The sequence below is a fragment of the Plecotus auritus genome (genome assembly GCF_963455305.1).
Source record: "Plecotus auritus genome assembly, chromosome: 10".
NCBI classification, from domain to species: domain Eukaryota; kingdom Metazoa; phylum Chordata; class Mammalia; order Chiroptera; family Vespertilionidae; genus Plecotus; species Plecotus auritus.
Genome location: NC_137785.1, coordinates 28,713,384 through 28,727,499, shown reverse-complemented (window position 1 = coordinate 28,727,499; position 14,116 = coordinate 28,713,384). Strand labels below are relative to the sequence as shown.

General features: G+C 43.8%; 1 protein-coding gene across 3 annotated transcripts in view; it reads right to left on the bottom strand.

Annotated features, from left to right (window-relative positions):
- Window positions 1-14,116, bottom strand: part of GPATCH1 (G-patch domain containing 1) — a gene marked incomplete at its 3' end in the record, with an annotated part of 67,971 nt that overhangs the window by 21,757 nt on the left and 32,098 nt on the right. For all 3 annotated transcript variants that reach the window (XM_080645562.1, XM_080645564.1, XM_080645563.1), the window contains exons 9-15: window positions 12,338-12,417; window positions 8,426-8,630; window positions 5,183-5,479; window positions 4,043-4,221; window positions 2,564-2,691; window positions 603-739; window positions 116-279 (exon numbers count right to left, since the gene is read on the bottom strand). In XM_080645562.1, the coding sequence (XP_080501688.1) occupies window positions 116-279; window positions 603-739; window positions 2,564-2,691; window positions 4,043-4,221; window positions 5,183-5,479; window positions 8,426-8,630; window positions 12,338-12,417 (1,190 nt within the window). The remainder of the gene's footprint in view (window positions 1-115; window positions 280-602; window positions 740-2,563; window positions 2,692-4,042; window positions 4,222-5,182; window positions 5,480-8,425; window positions 8,631-12,337; window positions 12,418-14,116) is intronic.

Below are 14,116 nucleotides of genomic sequence, written 5' to 3'. Positions count from 1 at the left end.
CACAAAGCTTTTAATATTTAATATCTAGCCCTTCACAGTGTGCTGAGCCCTGCTCACTACAGAGAAAGGTAAAGGCCACAGCTAGCCTGGCAAAGAGAACCAGAAGCCCAAATACCTTATTTGAGAGTGATTCCTTCATATGCATATCCTCTTTGTTTACTAATGGACTGGACTCTTGTTCAAGTGGACCAACTTTTGATCTAGCCAAACTTAAGAATTCACTAATGGAATCTTCTTTCTTTTCTTGTTTAGATGTATCCCACCTGGATTTTCTTGATTCTGAAAAGTAGGACATAGACATAACATCAGAATTAGCAAGCAAAAAACGAGTATTTCATTACAGATCATTCAAGAACATCAGTGACCCTACTACAGGCCGGGCACTGTGCAAAGTGTTGGGCATGTGGCAGATGCTGAGGCAGAGTATCAACCCCAAACAGGACACATCTGGACCATTACAACATGAGCTAAGGTATCCATATGAGCAATTATGTTTATGGGAGGAGAGTTTGCACTGTGTATCCTTAGGATTAGATGACCCTTTATTTCTGTCTTCCCAACAGACCATGGTCAGCGCATGGACCTGAGGAAGCCCTACTCACTGTCGGGCCCTCGGTGCTGCGGTACTTTTTCACTTGAGACTTGAGTTGTAGGCAAGGAAGCTGTCTCTGGGACTGTCAGAAAGTTGAAGACTGAGTATTTGTCACGTTTCACTCTTGGTAAGCCAACTAAAGTTGAACTGGGGGTTGAAAAGAAAAAGTAAAATATGAATATAATGTTAATAACAACTGTGAGAATAAAATCTAATTCCTAGAAAGCTTATCATCTTGTGTGTTTCACCTGTAGCTCTTCTACTTGACTATAAAGGTCCCCTAAGATGTTTTCAATTGTCAAAGCAATTTAAGAATTTATAATGGGTGACTTTAGTAACTATTAGTTTTTTCCTGATTATAGTAAAAGCTAGAATTTAACTTCGAAGATGAATTTCCATTAAGGAAAAGTTCCACTGCTAAAAATATAGCATAGGTTTGAACTGTGCAGGTCACTTACATGCAGATTTTTTTCAATGGATACCATAAATGTATTTTCCTTATGATTTCCTTAACATTTTATTTTCTCTAACTTACTTTATTGTAAGAATACAATATGTAATACATATACCATACAAAATAATATGTCGACTGCTTATGTTACCTGTAAGGCTTCTGGTCAACAGTATTGTTAGTAGTTAAGTTTTTGGGGAGTCAAAAGTAATAGGTGAGCCCAGCTGGTGTTACTCAGTGGTTGAACATCAGCCCATGAACCAAGAGGTCACGGTTCGATTCCCAGTCAGGGCACATGCTCAGGTTGCAGGCTTGATCCCCAGTAGGGGGCATGCATGAGGCAACCAATCGATGTTTCTTTCTCATTGATGTTTCTCTCTCTCTATCCCTCTCCCTTCCTCTCTCTAAAATAAAAATAAAATAAAAAACCTTTGGAATGAGAATTCATTGGACCTTTAAAAAAAAAGAAGTTATAGCTCTAGCCCAGGGGTGGGGCAAACTTTTTGACTCGAGGGCCACAATGGGTTCCTAAACTGGACCGGAGGGCTGGAACAAAAGCATGGATGGAGTGTTTGTGTAAACTAATATAAATTCAAAGTAAAGGAGCGGAGGGGAGAGCAAGAGAACCGGAGAGAACAGCAGGATCCGGCCCGCGGGCCGTAGTTTGCCCAAGGCTGCTCTAGCCGGTTTGGCTCAGTGGATAGAGCATTGGCCTGGTGACCGAAGGGTCCCAGGTTCCATTCTGGTCAAGGGCACGTATCTCGGTTGCAAGCTCCTGGTCCGGGCTCATACAGGAAGCAACCAATTGATATTTTTCTCTCACATCGATGTTTCTCTCTCTTTCCCTCTCTTTTCCACTCTCTCTAAAAGATCAATGGAAAAATCCTCAGGTGAGGATTTAAAAATAAATAAATACATAAAAATAAATAAATAAAGTTAATTTTTTAAACAAAGTTATACATGGACTTTTGACTGGGGGGGGGTAGGGGGTTGGTGTCAGAGCCCCTAACTGCTGCATTGTTCAAGGGTCAACTACATACCTGAATCTTCTACCTGATTCAACTGTATATGCTTTCTTGGGGTGTTTATATTCAAATAAGAAGTACTATGTTTTTATAAAGAATTATAAAACGTAAGTAACATTTTAAATGTAAACTGTATATGAATTACTAGAGGCCCAGTGTACGAAAATCATGCACTGGAGGGGGGTGTCCCTCAGTCCAACCTGCACCCTCTCGCAGTCTGGGAGCCCTCGTGGGATGTCCGACTGATGGCTTAGGACATCCTTAGCGCTGCCACAGAGGCAAGAGATGCTCTCGCCGCCACCACCACTGCGCTCGCCAGCCATAAGCCCAGCTTTTGGCTAAGTGGCACTCCCCCTGTGGGAGTGCACTGACCACCAGGGGGCAGCTCCTGCATTGTGTCACAGCAACCAGTGGTTCTGCTGTTTGGTCAATTTGCATATTAGCCTTTTATTATATAGGATAAGTACTGATAGAAGGGGAGTTTATCCAACTTACTCTGGATAAGGATCAGGGACATTAAACCTCTTACATAGAAGCTTGTCAGGATGCCATTCAAATGTGTCTCGGGTGAGCTTCCCAAACATCTTCATCTTTACAGCCGACTGCTTGTCATTAACATCATTCTGGGAAAAGACATTCACTCTGTGTCATCAGGTGGTCACACAATTGACCTGACTGCTCTTCCGTTTACAAGTTTCCAAGCAATTTTTCACAATTACACAATCGGTCATGCTACATTTTTGTTAAAGTACACTGAGAGCTAAAAACATAAACATAGTTTATAATTTTACAATGCCATGTATATTTTGATCTTTTCACTGAAGGGATTTAAATATTTAGCTATGCAGTGTTTTGTGTTTTTTTGTTTTTTAAAAATCTTTATTGTTGAAAGTATTACATATGTCCCATTTTTTTCCCCATTGACCCCCCTCCAGCCCACCTCCACCCCTCGCCCCAGGCCCTCCATCCCACTATTTGTGTCCATGGGTTATGCATATATGCATACAAGTCTTTAGTTTATTACTTCCCACCCACCTACCCTCCCTCACTTTCCCTCCAAGATTCCACACTGTTCCATGCTTCCATGTCTCTGGATCCACTCTGTTCATCAGTTTATTTTGTTAATTAGATTCTACATATGAGTGAGACAATGTGATACTTGTCCTTCTCTGACTGACTTATTTCACTTAGCAGCTATGCAATGTTTTCATTTTAAAATGCACCAGGTAGGCCCTGGCCAGGTAGCTCAGTTGGTTAGAGCACTGTCCCAATACACCAAGGTTGCAGGTTCAATCTTGGTCAGGGCACTTACAAGAATCAACCAATGAGCCCTAGCCAGTTTGGCTCAGTGGATAGAGCGTCAGCCTGTGGACTGAAGGGTTCCAGGTTTGATTCTGGTCAAGAGCACATGCCCAGGTTGCGGGCTTGTTCCCCAGTGGGGGGCGTGCAGGAGGCAGCTGATCAATGATTCTCTCTCATCATTGATGCTTCTATCTCTCTCTCCCCCTCTCCCTTCTTCTCTGAAATCAATAAAAATATATTTAAAAAAATAAAAGAATCAACCAATGAATGCATAAACAAGTGAAACAACAAATTGATGTTTCTCTCTCCCCCATTTCCCCCCCACCCCCGCTCTCAAATCAATCAATAAATAAAAAATCTTTTTAATGTACCAGGAGTGAGAAGGGGGCAGGAGTGGGGAGGAGAGGGTCAATGGGGGAAGGAAAGGGAGTGTTGGTAATACTTTTTAAGCTAATTTTTTTAAATGCACCAGGCGCCCTGGCTGGAGTGGCTCAGTTGGTTGAGCGTCGCTCTGTGCACCAAAGGTCACCGGTTAGATCCCTGGTCAGGATGTATATGAGAGGCAACTGATTGATGTTTCGCACGTGCGCTCTCTCTCTCTGTCCCTTCCTCTCTCAAAAAAATCAATAAAAACCTTTTTTTTTAAATATACCAGGTAGGGACATAACAGACCTCTTGGTCTCGAGGAACTTCTACTTGATCTGAATCGTCGTCCTCCTTAGCATGAGTGAACCTGGAGGACAAGGTCGAATGGGAAGATGAATACAGCAGGGCTGCCCGAGCAAATTCTTCCCGTTCTCGGCCTCGCTCCCACTCTGTCATACTGGGATCCAGACAATGTTCCAAAGCATCTACGGTACAGAGAATAAGAAACCCCTTCATTCTTAGGAAAAACATGGGGCTTAAAGGGGAACATCTGGTGGCACCACTGGGTCCCTACAAATTTCACCAGAGACAAGTCCTCACGCTGGTTTTAAGAGCATGGTGGGGAGGTACTTGACAGGTCATATTGCTCACTCTCTCAAAATGATGCTTCTTTTGAATTCTACTGCATACATCAGAAAAAAAATACTTGGGAACTAATGCTTGATTACATCTTTGAAACAAGGAACCTGTTACCATTCCCAGACAATAAGTTCATCCCGATTACATTTCTAAGTTTTGGCAGAAAAACATTCCTTTCTCTAACTTCCTTTATTTTTCTAACTTTTTTTAAATTTATCAAATAAACATTAGGGGTCTGGATTCTTAGTAGGGAGTTCAAGCACAGTACACAAAGATCTGCTTTGGAAAACCAAACCCTTTAAATTTGCTCTCTCTCACAAGGACTGCTGCGTATAACAGTCAGCCCTCTCCCGTCTTGCAATATTTATTTACTTCATAGATCAGAGTGATTTTTTTTACCTTGTGTAATGGTTCAACAGCCAACTCTCCTCTATAAGTCAAATTTTAAACTATGATTAGGGCTGGGTGGGTACGACCTTAAGGTAAGTGGGAGATGACCTTGTTCTCTTGTGTGAAATACACTTTCAGAGATCAAGCATTTGCAAACAGTAAGTGGTCTGCAATTTAGCATTAGCCACCACCACGGCATGTTCTCTAATTAAACAGCTAGCTTCGGGACCTGAGATCAACAGAAACACAAGCCAACTGTTCTTCCTTTCTAAGGGCAAAAGCCAGGGCCTGAAATCTCTGCACTGTTTCCCGCAGAACGAAGTACACTGGCAGAGCAGGGTGCTTCAACTTTAAATCTCAGAATACCAAGAACACTGCCGCTGGCTGAGACATGGGAGACCTAGGCCAAGCACCCACCTTTCTGACCCCGTTTCATATTTGCTAAAAACTTTTCATATCGTTTTTGCTTTTCTGGATCTTTGGCAAAAGGTTTGAAGTTGCTGGCTTTTGTGGTGACTGTCCCACCACTCAACGCCGTGTGCCAAGAGCCGTGTCCGACGTCTGGAGAGGGGGGCTGGGTTCTGCTGCTTGCGGCATTCTGGGCCAGACTCAGGGCCCTGAGTTGAGCTGCTTTAAGGTCAGTTGCCTGCTTCATTTCTTTGAATCTCTCTTTATCTTTTTGGGACAGAAATTCTAACACTGAAGTAGCTGAACCTAAATAAAAACAATAATAGGAAGAGATGAAAAGTAAGACAAATTTACTTACATTTTTCTCTACATGCACTTTCAATATCACAAATTCATGTAATTAGTGTATTTTACATTTAGTGTTTCATCTGTATTCAAATTACCCCTGTAATCTAGACAGTGATAAAATCTAAGCCCATTTTACAGTTGGTAAAAATGGAGGTTACTACTTGGATGTTTATCAGGCCAGGGAGTGGTCCCTGAATGAGGAAGCTGACATCTCAAACTCCAGACCTCCAGTCCCTGGTGGCCTCCATTTCCACAGTCCTGGCCAGCACAAGCTCCAGTTCGGAGTAGAGTTACCCATCACGTACCCACTCATGTCACAAACGCTCACTGAGCACTCACTCCGTGCCACACACTGACCTGGAGCTGGAGGACAATGCAGGCAAGGTCCTGCTCTCATGAATGAGGGAGAAGGACATTAGAGAAGCCAAAAAACAACACCAGAGGATTGCTATGAGAGGAGTACTGTGGGGAAAAACAGGGTGATGTGATTGAGGGTGACTTAAGTGAGAGGGCTAGCTGTGGGGGTGGAGGGAGAGATAACTAGCTTATGTGGTGGGCGGGGAAGGACTGGAAGGTCCCCCTAAAGTGATAATATTTGAGGTAACCTCTAAATAAAAAGAAGAAGCCAAAATATAAGGGAAGGCCCAGCTGGTATGGCTCAGTGGTTGAGCATCAGCCTATGAACTAGAAGTTCAGGGTTTGATTCCCAGTCAGGACACATGCCCAGGTTGCAGACTCAATCCAAGTGTGGGGCATGCAGGAGGCAGCTGATTAATGATTCTCTCTCATCACTGATGTTTCTCTCTCTCTCTGCCTCACCCTTCCTCTCTGAAATCAATAAAAATATATTTTTAAAAAGCAAGAAGTACTGGTAGCCCTGGCCAGGTAGCTCAATTGGTTAGAGTCATCTCAATATGCCAAGGTTGTGGTTCAATCCAGTCAGGGCACATACAAGAATCAACCAATGAATGCATAAACAAGTGGAACAGAAAAATCAATGTCTCTCTCTCTTCCTCTCTCTCAAATCGATAAATAAAAATAAACCAAAATAAAGAAGTACTAGGTCATTTTAAGGGGAATCTACACTAATAAAAGAGAAACATGCAAATTAACCACCACTCTGCTACACCCACAAGCCACGCCCACCAGCCAATCAGGAACGAGTATGCAAATTAACCCAACCAAGATGGCAGCCGGCCACAGAGCTGGAGCAAGCAGGAGGCTTGGGTTGCCCTGGCGATGGAGGAAGCCAAGCTTCCCGCCCGCCCTGGCCGGCCCTGGCTTTTGTTCAAGGCTACAAACTTTCAATTATAGAAGATAAATAAATCCTAGATACTTGCTTCCAGCTGGCCCTGGCCTTCACTAAAGGAGGCACTAAAAAAAAAAAAAAAAAGAAAAAGAAAAAAAGAAGGGGCTGGGACCTTGGGTCGCCGGGGGGTGATCAGGCCAGGATGGGATGGCAGGGGCCATTGGGGGTAAGCAGGCCAGTGGGGAGGAAAGTTGGGGGAGAGCAGGCCAGCAGGGGGGGGAGTTGGGGTGAGCAGGCTGGCGAGGGGGACATTTAGGGGGTGAGCAGGCCAATGGCGGGGGGCAGTTGGGGGCGAGCAGGCCAGCAGGCAGAGTGGTTAGGGGCAATCAGGCAGGCAGGCAGGCAGGCAGGCAGGCATGTGAGCGGCTGGAGCCAGTAGTCCCGGATTGTGAGAGGGATGTCTGACTGCTGGTTTAGGCCTGATCCCTGTAAACCAGCAGTAGGACATCCTTCGAGAGGTCCCAGATTGGAGAGGGTGCAGGCTGGGCTGAGGAATAGCCCCCCCACCCCCCACCCCCGTGCATGAATTTTGTGCACTGGGACACTAGTAGTGATATAATTTGGTTCACCTAGCTACTGTTGAGGGGGATGGACTGAAGAGGACAAATAAGACCAATCAGGAAGCTACTGCAATAGTCCAGGTGAGAGTAGATGGGCATTCAGACCACGGGGAAGCAGCAGAAAAGTACATGGGGTAGAAATGAGAGGACTTGCTGTGGATAGGGTCAGCGGAAGGAAGGAAGAAGAGGAGCTAAGAACTAAAATTCCTACATTCTGATCTGAGTAGTGGGTCACATTTACGGAGAAGGGGAAGACTGCAGAAAAAGCAAGTTTGGGGAAAGAAGTGGGAACCAAGACTTCTGACTGGGCCTATTATATTTGAGATACCTGTTAGGTTCCCAAAGGGCAAGTACAAGTTCATCTTGCTTAGTGGGTCTTTCTGCTCCAACATACAGGGGATTCTGCACATCTGCCCACACTTTCACATGCATTCATTCCTTTCAGGCTTTCAGGAAAGTGCTACAGAACCCTTTTCCCCTGAGGAAAATATCCTGTTCCCAGGCTGTGCAAAGAAAGTGAAGGTACACATGTCCCTAGTCTTCACAACATTGCTGAACAATTATTAAAATCTGAAAACTGCAGAGCTTAAGATAAGGGTTGTAATTTCAATGACATAACTGAAACTGATGGTGGGAAACAAGTCTTAAGAAGTAAAGGATGTACACTTACGTTTATGTACAATAAACAATTTTATTCCCAGTTTGGGAATACAAAATCATGGGAAGTTTCAATGGGAAAAAATCTTTCCATTTTGATTCTGATCACTCAGATTATTATCAATTTAATGACTTTAATCTTCTCCATGACACAGTGGTCGGCACACTCATTAGTCAACAGAGCCAAATATCAACAGTACAACGATTGAAATTTCTTTTGAGAGACTAATTTTTTAAACTTAAACTTCTTCTAACGCCACTTCTTCAAAATAGACTCGCCCAGGCCGTGGTATTTTGTGGAAGAGCCACACTCAAGGGGCCAAAGAGCCGCATGTGGCTCACGAGCCACAGTTTGCCGATCACTACCATGACACATACCTTGAATAGGTGTTTCTCCTAGCAACTCTCCCCGCTTGGAGGCATTCAGTTGGTGTCTACTCTGTGTCCCTGGGTCATGTATTGACTTTCCAGCTGATTCTGATAACACTTGAAGTAAGTGGGAGTTCTCTGAGGTTGCAGCTACCACAGGTCTGAAATAATGCACTGGTCGATAGTCTCTTGGCAATTCAGGTGGTGGATAAATCTTTAAAAAACACACACACAGAAAAAAATTCTGAAAATACAGGCTGCAAGATGATGGTGTTTGATTTAACTAAGAAAACCCGTTACCTCTGAGCATTATTAACCCCAGCCTTTCCCAGGCTAACATTCAGCAGGTGGGTAGGCAGCAGTGGGAACAGATTGTCCCATTCTGGATGTGGAGGGTCACCAGAACCACACTGTTCTAACAACCAGACATTTTTAATATCACCCCTGCCCACTCTACACAGAGATGCTAATATGCATGTTTCATATAAGAACAAGAACGATGACAACAATAACATGATGTACTGGCCCACTGTGTATCAGAAATTTTAGAAAAGTATGGTTCAAGGTATAGCAAAAAATATCTTTAAATAAGTTACTTTTAAATTCAGAAATATTTTTCTGGTTGTTTCAATTCCAAATTGGAACTTTAGGTCTTAGTTTTTTTTATCTGAGGTATTTTTTTAACATATTTTTTTATTGATTTCAGAGAGGAAGGGAGAGGGAAAGAGAGAAAAACATCAGTGATGAGAGTGAATCATAGAGCGGCTGCCTCCTGTACGCCCCCTACTGGGGATCAAGCCTACAATCCAGGCATCTGCCCTTGACTGGAATTGAACCCAGGACCCTTCAGTCTGCAGGCCGATGCTCTATCCACTGAGCCAAACCAGCCAGGGCTATCTGAGGTATTTTTAATTCAAAAGCTAACTGAGCCCTGGCTGGTGTGGCTTGGTTGGCTGGGCACTGGCTCATGCACAGAAAGGTTGCTGGTTCGATTCCTGATCAGGGCACATGCCTGGGTTGTGGGCTCAATCCCCAGCAGGAAGCAGCCAATCAATGTTTCACTCTCAAATAGATATTTCTATGTTTCTATGTTTTTATGTTTTTGTCTCTCTCCCACTCCCTCTCAAAAAATATCAATTTAAAAAACAGGTGACTGAACTGAAATTGAAATATAGTATTTGGGAAACTCAGGCATTAATGATAGTAGAACATATAAGTTAAAAATAAAGTATTTAAAGAAGCATTTGAGATCTTGCTTCCTGGCATATGTTGTTAGTTTTGGCTCAAATAAACTCTTTATTTTTTTAAAAAAAAAACTTTTTTTTTTTTAAGTATTAGACATTTTTAAATGGTCTCTCTTGCTCGGTCGGTGTGGCTCAATCATTAAGCAACGACCTATGAACCAAGTCACGATTCGATTCCTGGTCAGGGCACATGCCCAGGTTTCGGGCTCAATCCCCCAGTAGGGGGAGTGCAGGAAGCAGCCAACTGATGATGATGTTTCTCTCTCATCGATGTTCTCTCTCTCTCTCCTTCTCCCTTTCTCTCTCTGAAATCAATAAAAACATACTTTTTAAATAAGTAAATGGTCCCTCTTGCATTTGGTCTCTCTTGCACTATGGACAGTCCTATGTAAGCTGTGTTCTAGATTTTTCAGCTGCCTGAAACCCTGAGCCTGTAACCAGTGACACACTGAATGCCCGCTGGCAGTAGTTCCCAGCCCCAGCTGCACACTGGGCTCACCTGAGGCTTTTAAGTGTAATGATGCCTGCGTCCCACCCCACAAAGTCAGCAACAATTGGAGTTTCCCAAGTTTCCCAGATTATTGTAAGGTTCCCAGGTGGTTCCCTGTGGGGGAGTACCTGGCATGATGAAAATCTATAGAAGAGTGGTATTATCACTGTTAGGAAATCACATTTTTCACCATCTTAACCTGACCACCTTCTCTGAAAAACAGACTCCCCAATCAGCCAGCAAACACCCCCATGTTACCAAGACACAAAAATCTAGCAGAGCATGGCAGAAAAGGGGTGCGTACATACAAGTCTTCATAACCTCCATCAGAGTCAAAGCATTTTAGAGGTGGGTGTTTAGCCACATATTTAGAAAACTTGCCTGTCTGTGAAAAAGTAGGTGAACATAGCACTCTTCTGAATCATTCACACTCCAAGTGAGGAGCACCTCGGGAAGCCCAGTGCCCATCTGTCCACTTATGGCACTCTACCCTTCAGTGAACTTGTCTGTCTTGCACCCTCACTGAATAGCAGCTATTTGGGGGTCAGGACTTTGTCCTATTTATCCTTGAACCCTGAGTCAAATGAGTATTTCTCAAGCATTTTTATGCTCCCCTTTCATAAATGTAAAAAACTCGCATTCTCCTTTGACATATTTGACATTTCTGTTAGTAACTAGAGGCCCGGTGCACGACATTCGTGCACAGGGGTGTGTGTCCCTCAGCCCAGCCTGCACCCTCTCCAATCTGGGATCTCTCCAGTAGGATCGGGCCTAAACGGGCAGTCAGACATCCCTCTCACAATCCAGGACTGCTGGCTCCCAACTGCTCACCTGCCCGCCTTCCTGATTGCCCCTAACCACTTCTGCCTGCCAGCCTGATCACCCCCTAACCACTCCCCTGCCAGCCTGATTGATGCCTAACTGCTCCCCTGCCAGCCTGTTTGCTCTTAACTGCCCTCCCCTGCAGGCCTGGTCACCCCTAACTGCCCTCCCCTGCAGGCCTGGTCCCTCCCAACTGCCCTCCCCTGCTGGCCATCTTGTGTCCACATGGGGGCAGCCATCTTTGACCACATGGGAGCAGCCATCTTGTGTGTTGGAGTGATGGTCAATTTGCATATTACTCTTTTATTAGATAGGATAACAGCTTAGTATGCACCCAACACTGTTTTAAACATATTCTGCTCATTATTACAATACATTAACTATTACAATACATTAACAAATGTATTACATTAACAAATGTAGTTTCTCAGGCTGCACTGCTCCTGGACAACCCAGTTCTGAAGAACCACAGGCCAAGACAAATGTTTGCTGAATGAAAAACAAGAAGCCCATTACGTCAACAAAATAAATGCCAGGAGCCTCTCCTGAGCTATCAGCACCCACTAACTTGGGATGTCCACCTAGGAACAGGTGACTCTGAGGGGTGTTAAAGAGCACCACTTGGCCCTAACGGTCTGGCTCAGTGGATAGAGCGTCGGCCTGCGGACTGAAGGGTCCCAGGTTCGATTCCGGTCAAGTGCATGTACCTTGGTTGTGGACACATCCCCAGTAGGAGGTGTGCAGGAGGCAGCTGATCGATGTTTCTCTCTCGTCAATGTTTCTAACTCTCTATCCCTCTCCCTTCATCTCTGTAAAAAATCAATAAAATATATTTTTTTAAAAAGAGCACCACTTGGCTAAGCTGTAACAAAATCTCATAAAAGCAGGACTATCTGGAAAAACGCACAAGAGTTCTCCTCAGACTTGACCTGTATGTACGTGGCTTCTCTCCCTCCTGCTTGCCCAGCAAGGAGCACAGGGAACCTCGTCCACATTAGTTAATGCCTCAAGCGTTGAGGAGGATTCAGGGCTATGGATCATTACAGCTTTTTGAAAGTTTTCTAATTTTCCTTAAATTACATTGTCCCTAGAATTTTATCAATTCCATTCTCCCACCAGTTTCTAATGTAATTTTTTTAATGGAAAAAACTACTCACTCTAAGTCTGGATTTAAAAGATCAGCAATTTTGAATACAATGTGGCTACTGACTGCCATTTCTAATACAGGATATGTTTTCCTCAATCATTAGTAACTATGCTGGTGCTTTTGAAAACAGAATTTACTTATCATTCCAGTTGTTGATATAACTCAGCAAATATTTTAAGTACTAAAACCAGTAAAAAATAAAAAATAAAAACTCTTACTTTCTTAGAAGACAAAGATTTAGAAGCCAAGGAAAATCCATCCAATATTTTGCCAATGTATCGAAGATCTTTTTCTGATTCTACAAAATGATACCATAGATTAAATTCAGAAGTAGAGATAAGAATAAGACAAAGACGTCAGCTTTTAATCTCTAAGCACACAAATACTACAGTCACCCGTGATATCACACAGAGACAGCAGTAAAGGAGGAAATACCTCTGTTGACTCTGGCAGCCAGGCCCACACCACCCACAGTGCTTAGACTGCCCAGGACCCAAGGCTATGGCCCTCCAGAAAAATTGCTTGAAGTCCTAAACTAAGGGGCACCAAAACATATACTCTGTGGAGTAAAAGATCTCAAGAAAAACCATAAAGAGAACAAGTACAGATGAAAGTAAAAATCGTAACTGTGAGAGGGTCATTTCTAAAACCAGGTGAAGAACCATGAGACTACCTCCCAATTTTCTTAGCAACCGTCCAAATAGGATACAAAAGGCAATACAACCAGGTCAGCCGGTAACCTAATCTTAGTACAAATTAAAAGGCACTTTTGTCTTTTTCTCAAGTGAAATTCTAATAAGAGATAAAGATCACTAATTCAGGAAACAAAGTGACCAATGCCCTCTGACTTAAAGCTGGGGATCCTCCACTGGTCGCAGAAACAACACTGTGGGAAAAGGCTCTTTGATTATCTAGGATTTCCTAAGCACAGAGGTTCTGTCAAAACTCAGTATGCACAAACTACATCTTCTGTAGCCACAGGCCATGCCCATGACACCACGAGCACTGACAGCTAGTGTCAGTCCTCAAGCTGGTGTTCAGCCCTCAGTGCAGGTGGGCCTGAGGCTTTCCGCCGCCGGCACTGCTGCAAGGCCAGGCAACTATCCTCCCCCCACAAAATCACTCTGTACTTCAACCCCTGTTGAACTTTTGTACCAGCTTCTGGAAGTTCTTAAGATTCTGTAAGGTGATTTGCGATTAAATTTCACATTCTTGTCATTTTGTATTCTTTTAAAACCCTGCAGTTTTACTTTTATGAATTATACATTGAGCAAATGTGCATAACGAGCCATGAGGATATTTATTATAGCCCTAGGGATCAAAGACAAAAATAAGAACCATTATGACTGGCTAACTATAGATTTACTCAGTGAAAAACCAGAAGGACACCCTGGCCAGATGGCTCAGTTGATAGGAGTGTTGTCCTATCCATCAAAAAGTTGCAGGTTACACTTCTGGTCCGGGTGCATACAGAAGGCGACCAATCCATATTTCTCTCTCACATCTCCCTCTCTCTCAAAAAAAAGTCAATTAAAAAAAGAAAGAAAAATCATAAGGTCAAAGCTATAAAGATCATGTAGCCCTAGGGGTGGGAGAGAAGAGGCAGCCAGCTGTGCGAGAGGGGAGGAGGGGGCGACAGCCTCTGGGATAAAGGAAGCTGGGGAGCTCAGGGAGAGACACCTGCCCAGGCTCGATGCGGGAAAGGGCGGGATCAATCAGTCGGGCAAAAGTGTTATATAAAGGAAAAGCCCTGGCCTGTGCTGCTCAGTGCTTAGAGCATCAGTCCTTGCCCCAAAGGGTAGAGGATCAAAGAATCGAGGATTTGATTCCTAGTCAAGGGCAGGAAACTGGGTTGCAGATTCAATCCCAGGCCCTGGTCTGGGCAAATGCGGGAGGCAACCAATTGATGTGTCTCTCTCTCATTGATGTTTCTCTCTCTGTCTCTCCCCCTCCCTTCCACGTTCTCTAAAAATCAATGGAAAAATGTCCTCGGGTGA